This window comes from Martes martes, assembly GCF_963455335.1.
Source record: "Martes martes genome assembly, chromosome: 7".
Classification (NCBI taxonomy): domain Eukaryota; kingdom Metazoa; phylum Chordata; class Mammalia; order Carnivora; family Mustelidae; genus Martes; species Martes martes.
Genome location: NC_137894.1, coordinates 3,927,227 through 3,949,944, shown reverse-complemented (window position 1 = coordinate 3,949,944; position 22,718 = coordinate 3,927,227). Strand labels below are relative to the sequence as shown.

The 22,718-nt window shown below is 55.0% G+C and overlaps 1 protein-coding gene across 1 annotated transcript in view; it reads right to left on the bottom strand.

The window, feature by feature from the left end:
* FSD2 (fibronectin type III and SPRY domain containing 2) overlaps window positions 1–22,718 on the bottom strand; it is a 45,432-nt gene that overhangs the window by 5,423 nt on the left and 17,291 nt on the right. The window contains exons 4-13 of the mRNA XM_080808382.1: window positions 17,926–18,553; window positions 17,689–17,784; window positions 15,700–15,930; window positions 14,401–14,423; window positions 13,341–13,462; window positions 10,937–11,092; window positions 8,619–8,753; window positions 7,735–7,885; window positions 5,390–5,523; window positions 3,338–3,470 (exon numbers count right to left, since the gene is read on the bottom strand). Of these exons, the coding sequence (XP_080664508.1) occupies window positions 3,338–3,470; window positions 5,390–5,523; window positions 7,735–7,885; window positions 8,619–8,753; window positions 10,937–11,092; window positions 13,341–13,462; window positions 14,401–14,423; window positions 15,700–15,930; window positions 17,689–17,784; window positions 17,926–18,553 (1,809 nt within the window). The remainder of the gene's footprint in view (window positions 1–3,337; window positions 3,471–5,389; window positions 5,524–7,734; window positions 7,886–8,618; window positions 8,754–10,936; window positions 11,093–13,340; window positions 13,463–14,400; window positions 14,424–15,699; window positions 15,931–17,688; window positions 17,785–17,925; window positions 18,554–22,718) is intronic.

Genomic DNA, 22,718 nt, shown 5'->3' with positions numbered 1-22,718 from the left:
AACCTATGGAAAGGCAGACGGCCACCTGCAGGGCTCATCTGGCTGTGTCTGGAGTCGTGGAAGCCTGACGGCCCTAAATTCTCCCGCAAATGGACCCTGAGAGCTTGTTTGGAGGTTCTGGCAGGGGAGCGCAGCTACTCCTATACCCTTGACCAAAGAACGGTCCTCCTCTACCCGGGAAGGTCGTCCTCTTGGACCCCGCATGCAGCTTTGGGAGGAGACGCATGGAGCCGCAAGGGTGGGACGGGATCCCCGACCAGCCAGCCGGGTCAGCCGCATCAGCCCTGGTGATCCACGGGGCGCCAGATGTCACAGCCAGATCGCCCTCACATCCTCAAACCCCCAGTTCTGAAGGCCACGTGAAGCTCCGGGAAGGACACCACACGTGAAGTCATTCCTTCTCTGTAAAATGAAGCCGTCTGTACTCCAAGCTCCAGACCCACACCTCCAGCCATCTGCTGTCTCATTCAGAACGTCCCAGACAGAACTCAGACCTTCCTACCCCTCCGGCCAGCCAGGCTGTGGGTTTTGCTTGTGGTGGGGTGGGGTAGTGACCCCTCATGTCTTCTCCCTTCCGGGAAATAGACTCACCGTCTACCTAGTAACCTAAGGCAGCAAACTAAGACAGAAAGATAATGCAGTGGTTACAAGCTCAGCTTCTAGTTGAACTCTGACACCAACCCTCCCTTACTAGCAGTGTGCATTGGGCAAATTCCCTTCCTTCTCTCTTGCCTCGATCTTCTCATCTGTCGAACTGGACCGATAATGGTTTGGACCTCACAGGATGTTGTGATGATTCAATGAGATTATCCACGCAAAGCACTTGGAATGTGTCCAGTACCTGAGCAGCACTCCATAGATTACGGCCCCTGACCCATCCCTCCCCTGCCCGCCCCTAAGCCAGCTGGCCGCTCTCCCTGCCGGTGGTGTTACGGGCTGAGGAGCTGCTGAGTCGCTGCTGAGTCTATCTCCTCTCATTCGCCCTCCAACTGCTGATTATGTCAGGGCCTCCACGGCCGCCTCTCTGGTCTCCTTGTCCCCCCTACCCCCAGCTCACACTGTGATCCTTTTGAAATACGAATCTGATCCTGTCCCTTCCCCTACGTTAATTCTCCGTGACCAGAAGGGCACGATCCAAACCTGTTCTGCACTAGAACCGCCCACCTTTCCCGCCTCATCTCATCCTCCCGTTATGGACTCTGCACCCCTGACATGCTCAACCGCTCGTACTTCTCCAAACAGACGGCCTCTCTGCTTCTGCTGTGTAAGGTTCTGAATCTCCCTTGTTGGCCTGGAGGACTCCCGTCCATCCTTCCAGCCCTTCCCCTTGCACGAAGCCTTCCTCCTTGGGGCTCCCACAATGCCTTGCCCATACTCCCACCTTATCTTTCATAGGTGTGCCCCTGACACCTGCGTCTCCCCGACTTGCCTGTGTGAGTCAGGTGGGCAGGGACAGTACCTTCATCTCTACCCCAAGCACCCAGCACGGTGTTTCAGAGGGCACCAGAGGGACTGGTAACAGGATACTGCACTGGGACTAACTCGGCTTGGCTGAACCCCAAAAGGCTGCGAACAGAACCCCAGATGGGGAGCTCTCCCATATTTCCAGGGGAGGCGCTAGACCACCAGCGCAGGCCCCAGTGGCCAAAACCCGATTTGCAGCTTTCAGTGCAACATCCAAGGGCTGGAAGGGGGGATGCTTGAGGCTCTGACCGCCTGGGGAGCTTTCCCGGGGTTCACACGCCAGGGGAGGGAGCAGAGGCGTGGTCAGAGGCGGGTGTTTTCAGGGGACCGGGGGTGGATGGAACCTACTACAGGAAAGCTGTCCCCGCGTTGTTCTTGAGAGCATCCTGTCCCAGAGAGGGGCCACCACGGGGAGGCCACGACCCGGGAGCTGTCCGACAGAGGCACACGCATCACCCTGGTACCAGCCAGGTGCCGAAAGGGTGGAAAACAGGACAACAGGCCCAAAATGGCTAAGCCCCCATCCTGCTGAGCCCCATGTCCCCAAACTGGGACAACTCATCAGGTCATTGCTCTCAGATCTGGAATCCTAGCCAGTCAACCAGTCATCGTCTGATGAGCACGAGTGAGGTGACGTGCCTGAGAGGCCTTGCTGTCCCCCGAAAGAATTTAACCCGCCACAACCACTGGCTGCTCTGCCCACTGTAACGTCCTTGTTCCTGCTCACTCGGCCCAAGTCTTTCATCCCGCACAGCTCCTGGGCGTTCCTTTCTGCCCGCGGGACTGGACGCTGCCCAGTTCAGACAGCAGGGAATCAAGCCAATAAGATCTTCAAAATCTGCTTCGTTGAATTATTTTTTTAAACACAGGTAAGACCTTTATCTCTTCCTACCCTGCACGCCCCCTGACCTTGGGCTGAACGGGCAGAGGCGGGTGGGTAAAGTCGCTTTCCACCGTACCGTGTGCACACCAACACGTGCACACACACTAACGCACTAGCACACACAGCAGATAGGCCAGCAGGGAGCCAGCATCAGAGGAAGAGCCAGCCCCGCAGAGTCGGGGCCCCGGGCATGGAGGCTGCATACCATGTGTGGCAGTGGCCCTTGGGGCCCCCGTCGGAGAGCCCCTTTTCCTTCTTGGAAGATCCTCCCGACTCTAAATCTAACCCACCATGACCTCGTCTCTTCCTGATGGCCGGGAAGCTGAGAGCCACGTTTCACGTGAATTCCTGGAAATGGAATTTGCTCTTGAACGTGACCTATGTCCTTTCTCTCCCACTGCTTTGACTTTTCTGTTTCAGTAGTGTGTATTTGCCCTGAGTTCAAGTGTCCTCTAAGTATTTGGAAAGAAATAAGGCATAAAGAAATGGTTTCAACAGGTCTGGAAACAACTACAGAGCTAGACAGACGGCGCCCATCTTTGGGAGACCAGCCCCGGCTCCCAGGTCAGTCACTCGCGAAATCCCCGTCTTCCCCGCCGACCCTGGTTCAGGCTCCATCGTGGGTTTCCATCAGGAGTTTTAAAACAAGGTTTCACGATGTAGGAGAGGGACCTCTGGGCCTAGCCATCGGACCTATGTCCTCGTTTCTGCTCTCCCGTCGCCTGCCAGTGTGACCCTCGGCTGGCTTCGTGGTCGGACTCCTCCCGCCCAGGACCCAACCTCTGTGGCCACGTGCGTCTTCCGCCCACACCAGCTGGACCCTTTCCCTCCCCCTCCAGGCTCCCCTCCCCACCAGACCCCTCAGCCCTTATCTATCTCAGGGACTGCTTCCCCTCAAGACGGCACCTGTCATCACCCACTTGCACCTGAACAATAGCAAGTATGAGGGAGGTTCACAGAATGTTCCAGTGAGCGGCTGATGAGAAGTACCTGCTAAACCGGGTGTTGCCAGGCAGCGGCTCCTTTGGGGGGGTTTTCCTTTCGCTTCGCACGACCGTAAACCCGTCATCAGCCACGGTCAGCCAGGGATGACAGGTGTGCTGGTTCAGGGGAAAGCGGCTGCCTGCGAAGGTACCAAAAGCCCGTCACCGCTGCCACCTCCTCGTGCAGCCCGAGCCTCGCGGGTCCCCCCCCCCCCCCGTTACCCCGCACCGGGCTCCCTGTGCCCAGCCCCCAGCAGTGGTTTGCAAGTCTTTGCTGCTTCAGGCCTCACCAATCACCCTTAGAAACTGGTGCTAGGGGGCGCCTGGGTGGCTCAGTGGGTTAAAGCCTCTGCCTTCAGCTCAAGTCATGATCCCAGGGTCCTGGGATCGAGCCCCGCATGGAGGGGGGTGTCTCTGCTCAGCGGGGAGCCTGCTTCCCTCTCTCTCTCTGCCTGCCTCTCTCTGCCTACTTGTGATCTCTGCCTGTCAAATAAATAAACAAAATCTTAAAAAAAAAAAGAAAGAAAGAAACTGGTGCTATTATTCTCCCTTGTAGAGGAGAATGCTGAGGCACGGGTGGTTAAAAAGATCAACTGGCAAATGACAGATCTCCGGTTAGAACCCCCAAGCCCCTCCGATTCCAGAGGCTTGGCTCTGAACCATGAGGCGGCAAACACCGCGTGCAGGTGGGAACCTCTTCCCGCCGGCCAGGGAAACAGGAACTGGGGAGATTGTGACCGACCTGTCTGACCCAGGGAAGTGAAATTCAGCATTCCAGCTAGGGCTGTCGGGGAGAGGGAAGGAGATGACAGCCCTCCCCAAGTCATGGTTAAAACAAAAATCTCATCACAAAGTGGTATGAATAGATTTAAGAACAAATTATTTAGTAAAAAAAAATCCATCGTTTGAGGGCACTGTAACTCACTGTCCACCCCTGTGTCTTAGGCAAGTTCTGTTCTTCTCGAGTTCCTGTCCTGTCACGTCTCTTCATCTCAAACCCGGGTTCACGTGTTACCATCTCAGCTCAGGACCTTGAGATCGAGATCTGAGCTGAGATCCAGAGTCGGAGCTTAACCGACTGAGCCGCCCAGGGGCCCCATTCATAAATACACGTAAAAATTGTATGAACAAACGAATTCAGAGATGACGGAATAATCGGGTGCTGGCTGTCCCTTTTGCTCTGTTCCCTTTCACTGAAATAACCAGACTTTGACACTTCAAAAACACCAGCCCAGCAAAGGAGGAGGACCAGCCAGGTTAAGGCAGGCCCAGGGCCGACCGAAGAGAAGAACCCGAGTCCTAATCCCAGCACAAGCCCACACCTGCTCTGGGGCCTTCGGGGCCCCTCGGCTGGTTTTTCTCCATCTGTGTGGAAGCAACACGGGAATTAACCACATAACTCTCCTCCTGGTGCCGGAAAGGAGGATGGAAGGACACAATGTCCCACACGGAACGGCCCCAGTCAGAGCCCGGGCTCGGCGCACGGCTTCTCCTGGGAAGGCACAGTTAGGGAGGGCTGCGAGTGATGTCTCTGCTCACTCGAGATCTGGGCTTGTAGGACAGGAGGGTGGCAAGTGCACAGGGCAGGGGGCTGGGCTTGGGGGTGTGGCACCCCCTGCGGCCAGACAGGGCCCAGGGAGAGGCTGAGCAGCCAGGGCCAAGCTGGGCCTGTGGGTGGCTGAGAGACTCTTGGGCAGACAGCAAAACGGGAGACCAGCCACGGCCTACAGCTCCTGCTGGGAATAACGATGCCCTTCCAAGGGCAGCGCGTGACCTGTGTGAGCAATGAGGTGTCTGGCCACCACGGTCCAGGGCGACAAGCCTCTAGCCTACCTGAGGGCATGGAGAAAACCCCTGAGCCATCCCATTTGCTCTGTCACCAGACTGCTCTGTGACTCGGGCCTCCAGTCCCCTGTCTATAAAATGGGACCTCAGGGCCTTGATGTCCCCAGCCCCTTCCTGGCCTGGCTTGCCTTATTTTCCAGCGAAGTCACGCAGCTCTGCTCTGCCACAGGGTGGCTCCCTTAAGTCCCCAAGGGTGTGTGGCCCAGGCGTGTACCTGTGGTGTGGACTGTCACGGGGTCACTCCTGGCACTGGGGCCCCCCACGTTGAGGGCTCGCACGGACATCGTGTAGCTCTGCCTGGGCTGCAGCTGCACCAGGGACTCGCAGGCTGGGATGCCCACCACCGACCTGGGCAGAGAAGCAGAGCTGCGGTTACCGCACGGTGGGGCCGGCCAGCCAGGTGCCAGCGCCAGGCCTCCGCTTTGAAGCTGGGAATTTAAACCCAGCCTCGCACCCCCGTCCTCCGACCACCAGCAGCACAGCCAAGAGCGTGTCCTCCCCACAGTCCACTTTCCTCGCTCCCTTGTGACTCCAGGTGTGTGCGGCCCTCTTCCCTCCGGGTTCCCCACCGCGGGGGCCCAGGCACCTAGCCCCACGCCTGGCGTCTACTGTCAGTGGAGGCAGGTGTGGGGTGGGATGCCATGGGCTCCCCGCTGTCTGCCGGGGGCTGAGGACCACCGACCCGAGCCCAGCCCTGGGCCCCCAGCAGGCCTCTGTCTGTGTTGGTGACAAACAGAAGCCCCCAGCCAATTTATTTAAATTCTACCAGACACGAATATGAGCCCATAACGGCCGCTGTCTAGTCCTGTAACTGCTAACACCGCTTCAGTCCAGGGAAAAAGAGAAACCTTCGGGCTCATGCCCATTTGCCGATACAACACCCTCACCCAACGGGGCCTGGCTGTCCGGTCATGAAAGGCTGCGGCTCCGGGCCAGAGGGGCACCTTCCCACTTCGTTCAATAAACATGAACCAATTGGGGCGCCTGGGTGGCTCAGTGGGTTAAGCCTCTGTCTTTGGTCAGGTCATGATCTCAGGGTCCTGGGATCGAGCCCCGCATCGGGCTCTCTGCTTGACAGGGAGCCTGTTTCCCCCACTCTCTGCCTGCCTCTCTGCCTACTTGTGATCTCTCTGTCAAATAAATAAATAAAATCTTAAAAACAAACAAACAAACAAAAAAACATGAACCAAGCACCTTAGGTTCTGGGCGCCGTAGACGGAGGCTCTGGGGAAAACTCACGTAGTCCCTGGCCTCACAGAGCTCACAGCCAGGCTGGGCAGAGGCACTCCTCAGGCCACCACTGGAGGCAATGGAAGGCGGTAACCATGATGTGGTGACGGCGTACTACGGAGTGCCTGATGCCGCAGAGGGGACGCCCGAGCTGAGCTCCAAAAAATGACCTGGAAGTCACCGGATGAAACGGGGACGGGAGTCTCCACAGAAGAGCCACGTGGCAGGAAGGAGCCCGGGAAGCAGGAGAGCTAGAATATGACCGGGGGGCTGGAGCCACACAGGGAAGAGAAGCTGGTGTGGGATGAGCTCACAAGAAAGGGCTCGTCTGTGAGGGAATGTTGTCTTTTCTTCAAGATGACTGGTCTGTACTGGGAGATCGGGGACTACCCCACATCCCCCAGATCACCGACGCCCCCTCGTCTGGGCTGGTGCGAGGTGCCAGGGGCTCCTAACGTATTAGAACAAACTGCAAAGGAAATCGGGATCATTCTGGTGGCCAGAGCCACAGGCTGCTCACTCGAGGGATCTGCAGGCCCCCGCGGCAACTGAACCCAGCCCTCGCCCACCTGTGAGCACCTTCAGCTCTGGGGACCTGGGGTGGATGTGAGCCTCCCACAGCCTCCCACGACGGGCACAGAGGTCTCTGTGCGCGCACCTCTAACCTCTATTGTTTTGGCTCAAGATGCCCTCCCGCCCCTTAAATTCTAGGTGGGGGGCTTAACGTTCCTCCAGCATCTCACGCATTTGTTAGTTTTCCTGTTTTCTATTTGCTCCCCCTGATAGCGCCGCAGGGCAGGGATTTGTCTGTCTAGTCTCCCAGAGCCCAGGCACTGGACCCGGCACCACCGAGGCCCACAGCGTGTGCTGAGTGAATGAAAGGTAAAACGTCACTGGGCTGAGAAAACCAACCCGGGGTTTAAAGCATTTATTCACGCATCATGCACCTTCAATAGTACCATTCCAGCAACTTTTTTTTATTTTTGTTTTGTTTTTACGATTTTATTTATTTATTTGAGAGAGAAAGAGCATGAGCAAGGGTGGGAGGGGCAAGGCAGAAGCAGGCTCCCCGCTGAGCACGGAGCTCTACGTGGGGCTCGATCCCAGGACCCTGAGATCATGACCTGAGCCAAAGGCAGATGCTTAACTAATTGAGCCATCCAGGCGCCCCTATGTTCCAGCAACTTCTCATGAAAACGAAACAGCCCCAGATTAAGGTTCCCCATGTCCCAAACTGACCTTCCCTCCGACCCCATGCACTTCCTGGGCTGTGTCACCGTGTCAGGCGTCAAGGCCTCTTGTGCCCAGCAAAGGCCCCCCGGGACTCACTCGGTCACGCCCGAGGCTTCGGGTGTTTCCACCTGGGTCAGCTCCACCGTGTACGAGTCCACAGGATTCAGGTTTCCAGACTCCCAGCAGATGAGTGCGGCCTCTTCGCAGCTCCGTATCTCCTTGCTTTTTATGATGGGAGGGGAAGGCGCTGGGTGCGGGACAAAGGGAGAGAGGAACAGCTGTTCTGCTTACACGCAGCCAGTGGGCCCAGAGCCTGGCCAGACAGCACGAGCACGGTCCTGGCACAAAAGAGATTTCCCCAGCCTCCCCGCCTTCCGAACCCCCCTGACGCCCCACCTCCCCACTGAATTCATGTGTTGAAACCTATTCCCCAAAGTGATGGTCTGTGGGGTCCCTGGGGGACGAGGAGGAGGAGGACATGTCTTATAAAAGAGAACTCGAAGAGCTCCGTGGCCCCTTTCTGCTGTGTGAGGACACAGAAGGGACTGAGCCCGCCGTCTCTGAGCCAGGAAGGCTTCTCGGCAGACACTGAATATGCTGGCTCCGTGATCCTGGACCCTCCAGCCTCCGCAACCCTGAGCAGTAACGTCTGTCGTGTATGAGCCCCTTGGTCCATGCTGCTCTGCTGTGGCCACCCAGACAGACCGAGACGCAGGGCATCCCTTTCCCACATTCCAGGAGCAGAAGAGGGTTGGAAGGTTCCATGCCACTGTGATTGCTTTTTGATATTTTGAGACCAACTCTAAGCAAATGTCCCTTCCACGCTAGGTATACAGATTCCGTGTATTCAGTGAAAGAAAAACACCCAGGTATTCCTGCCCTGCCAAACGAAGTCAAGGGTCCTGCCACAGCTAGAAAGCTGGGACTCTCGCGTCCCCTGGGGTCAAGGACCTGCTCCAGGCACAAGCGGGCCCCGTTACCTGTCATGTACACTGCACGCTCACTGGCGGGGCTGGGGCCGGCCCTGTTCTGAGCTGTGACCCAAAATTCATACTGGGTGTTTGGCACAAGATTTGTCACTGAGCAGTACGTTTCCTTGACAGTCATTGTAAACACTGAAAAGAAAAAAAAGAAAAGAATTCAACTCCAAAATTGGCCAGGTAGCTCCCAGTTAGTTGTGCTGAATCTCCCTATAGTAGATTACAGAATTGGCCCCCAATTCCCCCCATCCCTGTATGTGCACTCTTCCGCAATGTGGTTCGGTTTCCCCTGCCAGCCCTTGACAGGCTCAGCCATAGGACTTGCTGCGGCCAACGGGACAGCAGCAAGCAGGATGCTGGGAGAGGCTCGGGAAATGCCAGAGCACAGGGGCTTGTCTTCTTGCTGCTGGGAACATGTCCGTTTCCACGTGAACAAGCCCGAGCCAGCCTCCTGCACGATGAGCCTGGGTGCCATCCAAGTCACCCCATCCATCCCAGCCGCATCCCCAGATCTGGAAGGGAGGCCATCCCAGACCATCTGGTCCTACCCAAGCTGGCCCAGACCAGAAGAATATCCAGCCAACTCACAGAATTACAAGAAATAATAAATGTTTGTCATTTTAAGCAACAGGTTGTATATATATGCATGGAGTAGGGTGGGATAGGGTATTGTTACACAGCAAAAGCTAACTGATACACCTCTGATCCTCCCGGGGCTGGGAAGGCAGTGATAACGCATGACACCACCCGCTGATATCAGTTGATTACAAAGCGGTCTGTTTACAAGATCTTCAGAGACAGCCGGGAACTCCCCGCACAATGGCCTCCTCCATGCTTCTGCCGGGAGTACCATTACGGTGGATTCACGACAAGGGCTGGGCTTAAATCAGGTCTGGCTTCTTGGTCCCTGATCTCCCTCCCAAAGTCTTCCCCTTTCCCTGCTCGCCCTCTCTGCTCAGACCACCCTCATCGGCTGCTCCCCTTAGTCTCACCTCCCTCAGCATCACTTAAACTCCCTTTTCCTAAGAATTCCCCTTCCTGGTATGATGCTAAGTGAAGTCAGTCAGAGAAAGACAATTATCATAGGATCTCACTCATACGTGGAATTTAAGAAACAGGGGATCACTGGGGAAGAGAGGGAAAAATAAAACAAGGTGAAATCAGAGAGATTCTGAACTCTAGGAAACACACTGAGAGTTGCGGGAGGGGATGGGGGTAGGGGGATAGGGTAGCCGGGTGATGGGCATTGAGGGCACACATGATCAAACACTGAACTCTGCCTCCGGAACTAATACACTCTACGTTAATTTATATTAACATATAATACATATAATACATTCTATGAATTTAAATTAAAACAAAATTCCCCTTCCTTCCTGGTCCCTGGGCATAAAAACCGTCCTTGCTTTCAGCACCTAGAACCCTCTACCTGCCTGGCCTGTACAGAACTCTGCAGGGAGCCTGCACTCTTGATTCTTATCCTGGTCTGCCATCACCCAATATGTCCCCACAGACAGCTCGTTTCTTGTGGGGTCTCAGTCTCCACGTCCATAAACTGGAAATCCCCAAGGCCCTCTCCCCCAACCTCTCTCTGCCCCCATGCACACAGGATAGGCCCTGACAGGCTAACCGTGGTCCCCCGATTCCCCCAAGGGCTCAGCTGGGGCTCCTCTAATGTCTGATCCTCTCTTCTCAACAGGTAAATGGCTTATCTGTTATGTGGGGCGGGGGGCGGCAGCTACCCCAGGCTTAGCCCCACACCAGCCAGCTGCATTTCCCTGGGAAGATGGTGGGCTGCCCACAGCAGAGGCGAGGGTCTATTCCCAGGAGCCTGCTCGGTCTGAGAACACAGGTCTGAGCACCAGTGGCTCACCTCACCCCTCACAGGGGTCTGGGGGATACCCTTCCGGTCTCTACCAACACAGGGCTGGTCTGAGAAGAGCCAGCCTCCCCTCCCCTCACATGCTAGGCCCATCAGAACCCCGACAGCCCAGCTGGGCCTCCTCTGGGAAGGGTGTCCCCACCCTTCCTGCACACAGTGCAGCCCGGGCGTCATCCCAGGGCAGCTCTGGCCCCACAGCTCTATCCACACTCCAGATGCCCTAGCCTGGCCCTGTGACTTGCCCCAGCCAACCTGCCTTTCTGGCCCTTTCTGCCATGCTCCCCCGCCTGCATCCTGTTCTCTAGGTAGCCCCTAGATCACGACAGCCCCCATGAGCTGGATGCGTAGACCGCTGCCACCTCCGCCCTTCTGACTGCTCGGAAGGCAGGGCCCCGGCCTCTGAGCGCCCTCAGCCATTGCAGAGCACGGGCCTCACCTGCTTGGTCCTTCCCAGGCGCACTGTCCTGCACTGGCCGGTAGGAGAGCTGATAGCTCTCCACGGTGTCGTCAGAGTATAAGCTCCAGCACACTCGGACGGAGGACCCCGTGGCGGAGTTGGGGGCCTGTGGGTTTATTACTGGAGCAGAAGGAGCTAGACAAGGACAAGGGAGAGAAACAAACAAGTGAGGAGCCTTACGCAGAGGTGGGAGGGGAACGACCCCCGTCAAGGGACTACTGGTCCCCGGATTGATCTTCAGGCTTTGGAAGTGGACGCAGCAACCCAGACTGGACAAGGTTGGGAAGGCCGAATGTCTCAACCTTGAACTTGCGAGCAACAACCAGCACGTCCATTCCTGCTCTGACAAAGCCACACAAGCGTGGGGCGGAGAGGCCTGTGACAGGGACTCAGGCTGGGGTGTGGTTTGCCAGACCTGCCCTAGGCATGGGTCCCTTGACCCCTTCCGTGCCATCCAAAGAAGCAAGACAGCCAGGACCACAGGGGTGTGGCTGCAGCCCTGAAGTGAGCCACGGAGGGAGAGAATCCCTTCAACAGGGAAGCTCTGCTTTCTCTGGGGATGGGTCCAGCAGCCACATATTTGTTACAGCGAGAGAAGACAGGGCTGAGTGCCACTGTGCTTTGGAGAACCATCGTCTTTAGTCTACTGAGTCGATTTGTTCATTCTCTGTAGATTAGTACTTCTGCCTCCCTACTCCCCAGACTCACACACCACTAGGAAATACTCCTGGTTTTTCCTCATCATTCTTCTCCCATGGCAGCACCTCCCTCCAACCCAGGCTTGGTACAACAACCTTCGCTTCCGATGGTGACATTGCTCCGTCCAGGTAAGAGCACAACCAAACTCCAAGGAATTTACCTAGCCACAGCTCAGCCTTTCCTCTCTGCTCAGAGCCTGGAAGGTCCTAACATGACAAAGGAGGGAGGAAGAGAAGGAACCCGTATCCCCAACGGACAAAGTCCAGGATGGACAGCAGGGTCCCTCTACATCTTGCCAGGAACAGCCCCGCATCAAGAAAAGCAGTTGCTGCAGTGAGAAGAGAGATGGCCGGGGGGTTGGGAACCACTCAGGAGACTGCAGATGTGGGCAGGAGGGGGACGGTCTGCACGGGACCTGGACTTAAGGGGGGCGAGGTGTTCATGTGTCTCAAGCACTGACTGGGGTGATAGTGCCTTTCCTTCCAAATGCTGGGGCCCGATGATTTGGGCAGCACCATCCCTAGAAGGGATCATCCAATGGACATCACAGCTCGGTGAAATCACCCCTTGAGCCATGAGTCTAAGGATGGCCTCCAAGATTTATAATTAAGGATGTCCATTACAGTGTGGTTTCTAATGGGGAAAAACCTAGAAACATCCCAGCATCCAATCTAGTTGAGGACTCAGTAAGCAAATGAAGGTATATACCCATTAAAACAATGTTATAGGGGAACTTATCAGTACAAGAAAATGTTAGTCATAATTGTTTTGATTAAAAAAAGCAGGTTACAAAAGAAAATAATTAACTTCTTATTTCAAAAAAATCTATGAAAAGGAAAAACCTAAAATGATACATACAACATTTTTATAGCATAGTTGAGTGTCGGGGAGAAAGAGAAGGCAAGCGGTCAAAACAAAAAAGCTAAATTACAATATTATTCTTAGAAATAAGTAATTACAACAATATTCTTAAGAGCAATCTGGTACCATGTGACGTGCCCTACACATATTACCTCATGCAACCGTCACCAAAGCCCCGGGAGGCATTATGATGTCCATTTCCCAGACAAGGAAACCAAGACTCAGAGAAGGTAGGTAAGTTGCCCAGAGACACACAGCTAGGAAGTGGCAGGCCTGGGATTCTCACCCGCTCCATGGGATCCTAAAACTCATCTCCCAGCCACTGTGCTGGTTAAGTAAATAAAATTTGGGCTACTTACTTGGACTGACTCAGGCAGGCAAAGAGTCTGGGCAGACTACAGAGTAAAAGTACTCCAGCGCTGCCTGGGGCCTGATGTTAGCTCCCTGGAAAGTGAGGCAGGCGCCTACCCTAGGGGAGGTCAGCCTCTGCTCTCCCCCTTACACGCCATGAAGATGTGAAATGAGAATGGAAGAATACTTGTTTCTAAATCTTGATTGTTTTTAGCCGTCAAAGGTCTAACTCAAAGCCCAGGGGGCGGAGCCCGCGGGAAGCACACACGGGAGCACGCACGGGAGCACGCACGGGAGCACGCACGGGAACACAAAGGGGAGCACGCACGGGAGCACGCACGGGAGCACGCACGGGAACACAAAGGGGAGCACGCACGGGAGCACGCACGGGAACACAAAGGGGAGCACGCACGGGAGCACGCACGGGAACACGCACGGGAGCACGCACGGGAACACGCACGGGAGCACGCACCCGGGAGGGCGTTAAGGGAGCACATGAGCTGCTCCACGTCGGAGAAGTCCAGGGTCTGGTCTTCAAAGTCGGGCTGTGTAGCGATCTCCACGTCTGTGTCTGTATTCAAGAATTTCCCAAGTCTGTTGGAAGGAACGAGAACGAAGGGGCACACCCCTTAGGGAGTGTCCACTGCGCTGGGTCACCAGTGACACACTGAGAAGGGCCTCTTTGCTGAATCCTTACATCTTTGTTTTAACACGCTGCCGGCTGCCTTCTGCCATCTGCTTTGGCGACTGACCTGGGGGTCTCCAATGGGGCCTCCAGGAGGGATGGGTGGGACTGATGTGTGCATCTGAGGGGAGGCGGGGGGCACTCAGCTGGAGGGCACGCCCAGGTGCTGACGTGGAAGCTTCCAGCCCCACACGCCACCCCAGGGCCCGAGGTGTGCAGACTCTGGGCTTTCTTCTCCGTGGGGCCAAGCCTACTCAACCTGCTATCAGTGGACGAGGGCCCTAAGCGTTCCTGCCTCCTGGCGGTCATGGGGTTTGTGAGGGGCAAGGGCAGAATCTGAAACCAGGTCTGTCCTTTGCCAGAACCTCTTCTCTTAACCCTTACGTTATCAAGCGTCACCATCCACGTTGCTTTACAGACGGTGTCTCATTTAATTCCCATAAAACTCTTCCTGCCTGCAGATAAGGAAGGTGGGTCCTAAGCTGGCTGGGAACGCCTGTCTGACTCCACGATGTGCACACTTCCTGCGGAGCGCAGCCTGGGTCCTGGCACAGCTGGGGGTGCTGGGGACACCGGACCCTGGTTCCTCCTGGTGAAAGGAGGCGCTTACGGAGGAGACCCGACCACGGCTTGCTGGCTGGGCCCGGGCATCCACTCCCTCCCAGCCCTGGCATCCTGAGATTCAGAGCCAGCGTGTCCTTGGGACCCCATCTTCCCTCCAAAGCCACTGCTATCTGACCTTGGGGCAGAAACTGGGACCATACGCCCAAGGGGAACTGAGTCTATCTGGATAAGTAGAGGAGACAGGAACAGAACAAGAAAACACGTTTCAGAACAAAAGTATTACCTGTCAGCCATGGCCACAGCGTCCTAAAACGGAGGAGGAAAAGGAGAAAATATCAAACTGATTTTGGAAAGAAATTTCTTTTTCGAACTATATAATGATAAAAACACATTTTAAAACTTGGAAATGAGGAAAAAGAAAAGCAGCAGCTGTACCCCCCAACTCCAAAGAAGCCACCCCGCCGAGGCCGTGCTCTGGCTCCGATGACCGGTGCTCCCGGGGAGGCTGCGTGAGCGCGGCACCCCGCCCCGGCCCCCCAGCCCCCCTTACGGATGCTCCCTTCTGCTCCGCCAGTTTCAGACGGACCACCAGTTCCCCGAAGGGGATCTCCATTGCTAGCGCAGCCAGGCCTCGGCCGATAGACGTCTCGGCTGCTTGTGAGGTTTCAGCGTCACAGAGAGCAGTGAGAATGCTGTCGCACATGCCACGTCCTGCACGTTTGGGATTGTGTCTCTGAGACGCAGCGACATGGTGGGACCCGTGGTTCGCGAGGTCTGCGTATCGGGGCTCTCACGGAGCCTGCCAACTTGCTTTCCAGCTTCTGTCGCGGGTCCCTTGCCCTGAGCAGGAGCACCAGCACCAGCACCAGCACCGGCAGGAAGGAAGTGCTGCTGGGCTTGGAGGGACCCCCACGGGGTCAGTGTGGAGGCCACATTTGGCATTCGGGAAGCTCTGGCAGCTGAAGGCCCCCCTCCCCCGCCCCTCATCCCAGACACCACAACTGCCCCAGATTCCTGTGGGATCATGTGAAGAAAGGGGACCCCACCTCTGACCGAGATTGAAATTTCCACAGCCTGGCAGCATGGGGCCTTGAGGTCAGAGTTAACTGGTTTCAAGGAAAACCAGTTTTCAAAGAAAAATTGATTTGTGTGTGTGTTTGCATTTATAAAGATTTAAAATTGGTGCCCTTGTAACGAGAGCTGGAGGTGCCTTTTTAGCCTGGACAACCTCCTCCCTGGGCCTTCAAAAGGCCACCTGAGCTGACGAGAAAACTCTCCGAGTGCTGACGCTGCCCAGCTCCCCGGCAAGGGGACGTGTCTCCAGGAGGGAGGCACTGAGGCTGGCGGAGGCCAGAGCCACGGTGGAGGGAAGGGCTCGGCCGTGTTCGAGTCTGCTCAGCCTCTCACGGCAAAGCTGTGCAGAGACGTGGGCGACCGCCCCACCATCATGAACATCCGGGAACCAAACGGAGGCTGGCCATGGTGGTCAACATCAACGCCTCCAGGCAGAGAGGGGACACTCTAATCCGCCCCAGCCATGCCATCCCTCGGGTTTGTGACCTCATGTCACCTCAGGACTGACCTTGATGAAGTCAACCTTCTCCTCATGGCACATCTCCTCAATGGTTTCCATGAGCTCCTTACAGGTGTCGAGGTTTTCCCCACAGCTGACCAGCTGTCCGTACAAGGCTTCCAACTTGGCTTTCTTTTTCTCCCCCAGAGCCTGTATTTTTTCTTCATATTTTTGAGCGAGTGTTTCCAAGATCTCATTGTAATGCGACTCAAAGTTTTGTTCTTGTCTTCCGAAGTTCTCCTGCAAGACGGGTGGACGTCAGCCATCATCTCAGTGGACGTGCCGCGTCCGCTACAGGGCCACCGGGGCATGCAAACGTACCCACCCGGAGCTGTTGCTGTCACCTCCCCGTCTGGTCATCTCTGGCCGCGGAAGCTAGGACCAGGAGTCGGTGGCTAGAGCCCCGGGGATAAGCTCGGTGAGGAGTGCGGCGTTCTCTCCTGGAAGCATCTCGCACCCCTCCCACTGCACCCTCACCCCAAGCCGCCCCCCTCCACTGTGGCCACCGTGACCTCGGAAGGTGGTCAGTGAGGTGTCAGCCTGCTGCTGCATCCTTGGACCTTAACACAGAGATGTTTGCCCCGGGATATGACCACCTAGCTTTCCCTCCTGAGCCCCCAATGTCTCACGACAGTCACCTCCTTTCCCTGATGCTCACATCACACGAACGCCAGGATCACGCGGACCCTCACATCAACTAAGAGACTGCCGAGGGGGAAGGGGAGGGAGGGCTGCGGCGGGACGGCGCTGTCCGGTAGGTGGGGGAACACAGGAGGGCAGTGCTGAGTCCGGGGGCACCGCAGGAGTCACGTTCACACATGCCTGTCAACCACTGGTCCTCCCGCTCGGGCTGGGAGGCCAAGAGAGCTCTGGCTTCCGACGGACGCCGGCCTCACCAGACAACAGAGACGTTTCCCAAGAAGAGGCTCTCAGGACCGGCTCGGGGAGCACTTGCTGAGCGTCTTCCAGGAGCACAGCACTTGCTTGCGATGGTACCAGTACTGGTGTGAGAAACTGGGTAAAACTCAGAGTCCTGGGGTGCCTGGGTGGCTCAGTGGGTTAAAGCCTCTGCCTTCGGCTCAGGTCATGATCCCAGGGTCCTGGGATCGAGCCCCACATCGGGCTCTTTGCTCAGCAGGGAGCCTGCTTCCCCCTCTCTCTCTGCCTGCCTCTATGCCTACTTGTGATCTCTGTCTGTCAAATAAATAAATAAAATCTTTAAAAAAAAAAAAAACTCAGAGTCCTCGCTGCGGGGGACCGGCTTTGGTCCGAGGGCGAGCTGCCCGTGCGAGTGTAAGGAGTCCGTCTAAGGGGTCGCACACTTCTCCCTCCCACCACCACCTTACGCTCGAGCCTTGCCTGTGCCCTGCGTGGGGGAGGAGTGCAAGTCCTCTTCCCGCTCACGAGCGGGGGGAAGACGGGGGAAGATGTTCCAGCTTCGCGGGACAGGGGCCTGGGGCTTGGCTAATCCACACGAGGTGCTCTGTGGCTACAGCCCGAGGCTGTGTTGTGAGGAGACGCAGAGCAGGGCAGGAAGAGAAGGGGGGTGGAGAGTCTCCTCTCGGTCCTGGCGCGCCTTCCCTGGCTGGTGAGGCTGGGTGCTGGCGTCCCCGTGGTGTGGTAGATACCTAATGGGCTCACGCAGGGGACTGTGACATGTTTGGTGGCAGGCACGGATGTGTAGTCATCTTACGAGACACAGAGCAGAGTTGGGGACACGAACAAGGAGGGACGGGTGTCTTGCAACACCCGGTCAAGGCTGGGCCATGGAAGAGCCCAACCGCCCAGCACGGCTGAGGCCAGACAGACAGAGGAGAGTGCGGGATTCAGGAGGGAAGGCGGACAGGTAAGGGGCTCCATGGGGTACATCCCCACGTGCCCTGGGAGGGCAGGGCGGGAAGTCGGGGCAGATTCCGGGACTCGCAGGGGTCACAGCCGCTGGCCTAGCCACCTGCGGCACATGTGTACGGGAGACGGGTTCCCCACACCCGCTCTTACCTCCACCGTGATGAAAACCTCCTCCAAGTGATTTGCAAAATTCTCCATCTCCAGAATCTGCTTTTCCAATTTGAACATGTTTTTGTGAATTTCATCCTGGCAAACAGAGGGTGGCAAGGAGCCCTTAGCGCTCTTCTCTCTTCCCGAGCAGGCCTTTTCCGTTCAGCCCCTGCCGGCCCACTCGGGGTCCGCGGTACGCAGGCCCGAGCCACGGAACCACCGAGGCCACCCGCTTACCTTGGCACTCTCCAGGGCCTTGTCGAGGGCTGTCACCTCGTGCTCCCTGTGCTCGTCCGAAACCTCCAGCGCCCTTACCGGAGCCTTGCAGGTGACGCAGAAGACCAGGGCGGCTTCGTCCTCGTCCTCCTCCTCGGGGATGACGTAGCATTCGTACTCCTCGCTGGCCCGGCCGTGCGCGTACCTGTAGGCCTCTCGCAGGTCCCGGCCCGGGCCGGCGGCACCCCAGCCCGCGCAGGCGCGCTCCCCGGCCTCGGGCCCCCGTCGCCAGTCCCTCTGCGCCCCGAGTGGCCGCTGCTCCGGAACCTCCGTGCAGGGCGCGCTTCCGTCCGCCAGCTCGGCGCCCCACTCGCCCGCACCCCCGAGGGCGTACAGATGCACCAGCTCGTCCACCTCCTCCTCCAGGGCTCTCGGGGCCTTTCCCGGGGCCGCGCCCCTGGGCTCGCCGGCCCCCTCGGCCATCTCGGCGTAGACTTCCCTTCCTGTCCGCGTGGCTCCTTCTGGGAAGGGGTGCAGCCGGTCCTCGGGGTCGTACAGATCCATGGGGTAGAAGTGCAAGTCCGGGGGAGCCCCCGCGGCCCTCCCGTCCATGGCGCTTCTGCACCTGTGGGCGCCTCCCGCGCGGCTCCTAGGACACAGGGAGAGGGAGGGACCCCGCTTACGAGAGGCCGTCCCAGGGAGCGGCCGGTGGACTGGCTCCACTCACTCACGACGTTTAAAACATCGCCGAGCAGCTCAGCTGCGGTTTTACTTTGAATCATCCAGGAGGAGCGGTTGGGGACCAGAAATTACCAGAGAAATGTCAGTAGGTCCCTCTTGACTCAGACAAACAGAGGCCAAACAATGGGAAGTGTCTCCGGCAAGAATTACTAAACATACAGTATAAACCGGTGGGAAAAAATTAAGATCGCAATAAATTAGTGTGCGAGGACAATCCAGGGAGGAATCACTTGGGCAAAACCATTTGGGAAATGGTCCACCCTTATAAGTAACAGAGAAAAAATAAGTAAGATGCCGTTTTGCCTTCCTAGTAAGCAAATATTTTAAAATACACGATTCCCCAAGGCTGCGTAGGGCCCAGCCACGGGAGGACTCTCCGAACGGACACACATGGGCCCCGCCTTTCCCGAGGGCAAACTGGAGCGCATGGACCAGGAGCCTTAACAATGTCCCCAATCCTCGAGCTAGTAATTCTCATCAGGATCCTGAAGGGAAATATCCAATACAGGGGGAAAATGTTTCTATAAAAAATACCCACCGCAAATATTTTTAGAGGGAGGGGGAGGGGCGGAGAAAGAATCTGGAGCCGGCGCCACGCCCAGCGCAGCGGGGCTCAATCTCCCAACCCCGAGATCGTGACCTGAGCCAAATCAACAGTTGGACACTCACCCCACCGAGCCACCTGGTGTCCACAAAAATTTTATGACAGGGAAAAAAAAAGTAAAACCCTAGTGATTAGGAGAATGGTTAACTCAACTAGGATATGCATACTCTATAGAACACAACGCAGACTTTTTAAAATATTAGGGAGACCAAATGATAACTTGGGAAAGACTTACGGTATGACATTAAGTAAAATAAACAGAATACTCATTCTACAGAAATAATAAATGGTACAAGTAGTAAATACAACATAGGGAGCGGCTACTACTTACTGAGCACTTACTGGGTGCTTTCTCTGGGCTCGGCAGGTTATAGGCATACCCCCGTGTGGTAGGCACTGCAATTACCCCCATTTTACAGATGACAAAACTGTGGCTCAGACAGGCTATCTGGAGCAAGGTCCTGTGCTGAGGAAGTTGTTGGGCTGGGATTTGAACCTTAGTCTGTGTGGCAGCCCTGGGACTGTGCCTGACGGATGTCCGGCTACAGGGAGCTGAGGTGACTGGGTGACCAGCTGTGCTCTGAAAATGTCATCTCACCGCACGGAGGACACGCTTCGCACGGGCATCTCCATCCGTTGACAGAGTGCAGCAGGGACACTAAGGCGGATCAATTTGACACGAAACTCCTCTGAGGGCAGATTTTGGCCGGAGGGCTCCTTGACAGCCTTGCTAAGCCTTTTTTAGGGTGCGCAGCAGACTGGGGTGACTGCTCCAAACCATCCTTCCCTCCCTCACTCAGGGCCGGGCTGCATCACAGGCTGACGGCTCTCTCAGCCTCTCCCATCTCCCTCCCCATTTCATCTTGGACACGGGCTTGTCCTACTAAAATCCTGGTGTATCGAGTCCCATTTGGTGCCTGCCTCCTGGAGGACGTGGCTTACTCAGTCTGCTGGACTCCACAGTCCCTGCTTTCTTCTGGGTATACAACTGCCATTATGTCAGACTGTTCTTCATGATAGTTTTACGGACACAGCAGTAACACACCATACAATGCTCCTGTCATGAGTGCATACTTCAAGGGCTTTTGGTATATTTGCGAAAATGAGCACCAATGGCCACAGTCCATTTTAGGCCATTTTCATCCCCTCACGAAGAAACACTGTACTCTGCAGCTCTCACCACCCATACCCCCTCACTTCCACCAGCCCTAAGCAACCGCTGATCTACTTTGTCTCTATTGACTTATAAATGGAATCATATACCGGATTCATATAATGGAATCACATCAGTGTGATCATATAATATACTGTCCTTTGGGACTGGCTCCGTTCATAAACAATGTTTTCAAGACTCACCCATGTTATAGCGTTTGTCAGTACTCACTGCTTTTTAGGGCTAGATAACGTTCTATTGTGTGGGCACATTGTGTTTTATTAACCCTTCATCAGCTTATTTGCACATTTCCCTGTTTTTTAAAGATTTATTTATTTGAGAGAGAGAGAGGGAGGGAGAAGGGAGGGAGCACACAAGTGAGGGGAGGGGCAGAGGGAGAGAATCTTCAAGGAGGCGCCTCGCTGATCATGGCGCCCAATGTGGGGCTCCATCTCACGACCCTGAGATCATGACCTGAGCCAAAAACAAGAGAGAGAGTGTGTGGCAGGAAGGGGCAGAGGGAGAGAGAAACTTAAGCAGACTCCCCACTGAACGTGGACCCCAATGCGGTCGACCTCATGACCCTGAGATCACCATCTGAGCCAAAATCAAGAGTTGGAGAGTCAACCCACAGCACCGCCCAGGCACCCCTGTATGTTTCCCTTTTCATTTGGGTTGTTTTCACCCTTTGACTATCACAAGTAATGCTGCTAAAATGTTTGTGTACAGGTTTTTGTGTGGCTATATGTTTTCATCTCTCTTGGGTAAATACCTAGAAGTGGGGTTGCTTGGTCATAGGGTAACCCTACATTTAACTGTCTGAGGAATTACCTGTTTTCCAAAGTGGCCGGGCCGTTTTACATTCCTACGAGCAGTGTACGAAGGCTTGGATTCTTCCACAGCCCTGTCAACACTTGCTATTATCTGATTTTTTGATTGTAGCCATCCCGGAGGGTGTGAAATAGTATGTCATTATGGTTTTGATTTGCATCTCCCTGATGAAAACTGATATCAGGTATTTTTTCATGCGTTTACTGGCCATTTGTATGTCTTCTTTGGAGAACTATCTATTGAAATAGTCTGCCCATTTTTAACTGGGTTATTTGTAAAATTTCTTTATGTATTCTCGAGATAGTCCATTATCAGACACATAATTTGCAAATATTTTCTCCCATCTTGTAGGTTGTTTTTCCACTTTATTATTTTTTAAAGATTTTATTTATTTGGGGCACCTGGGTGGCTCAGTCATTAAGTGTCTGCCTTTAGCTCAGGTCACGATCCCAGGGTCCTGGGATCCAGCCCCGCATTGGGCTCCCTGCTCAGTGGGAAGCCTGCTTCTTCTTTTCCCACTCCCCCTGCTTGTGTTCCCTCTCTCGCTGTGTCTCTCTCTGTCAACTAAATAAACAAAATCTTAAAAAAAAAAAAAGATTTTATTTATTTGACACAGAAAGAGAGAGCACAAGCAGGTGGAACAGCAGGCTGAGGGAGAGGGAGAAGCTGACTCCCCACTGAGCAGGGAGCCTGATGCGGGGCTCAATCCCAGGACCCCAGGATCATGACCCAAGCGGAAGGCAAATGCTTAACCAACTCAGTGACCCACATGCCCCCATTAAAAACAAACAAACAAACAAACAAACAAACAACTTAGGCTCCACACTCAATCTGGGGCTCAAACTCATGATCCCAAGTTCAAGAATCACACACTTTACCAAATGAGCCAGCCAGGCACTTCCCTCTTTATAGATGGTGTCCTCTGAAGCACAAAAGTTTTTAAATTTGATGAAGTCTAATTTTCTCTTTTGTTACTTGTGCTTTTGGTGTCATATCTAAGAACTTGCTGCCAACTCTGAGGTTAAGCCAACCTTGCATTCCTGGGATAAATCCCACTTGGTCATGATGTTGAGATAGATAGATAGATAGATAGATGGATGGATGAACTAGATTCAGTTTGCCAGTATTTTTTGAGGAATTCTGCATTCATATTCCTAAGAAATATTAGCCTGTAGTTTTCTCTTCTTGTAATGTCTTTGTCTGGCTTTGATGTAAGGGAGATAATGGCCTCGCAGAGTAAGTTGGGAAATATTACTTCTCTTCTACTTTTTTGGGAAGAACTTGTGAAGACTTGGCATTAATTCTTCTTTAAATGTTTGGTAACTCACTAGTGAAGCTATCTGGGCTTTTCTTTGTGATTTTTTCCCATTATTATTAATTCAGTCTATTTTACATAGGCCTATTCACATTGTCAATTTCTTCTTGAGTCTTTTGGTAGTTTGTGTCTTTCTAAGAATTTGTTCATTTCATTTATCTAATTTATTA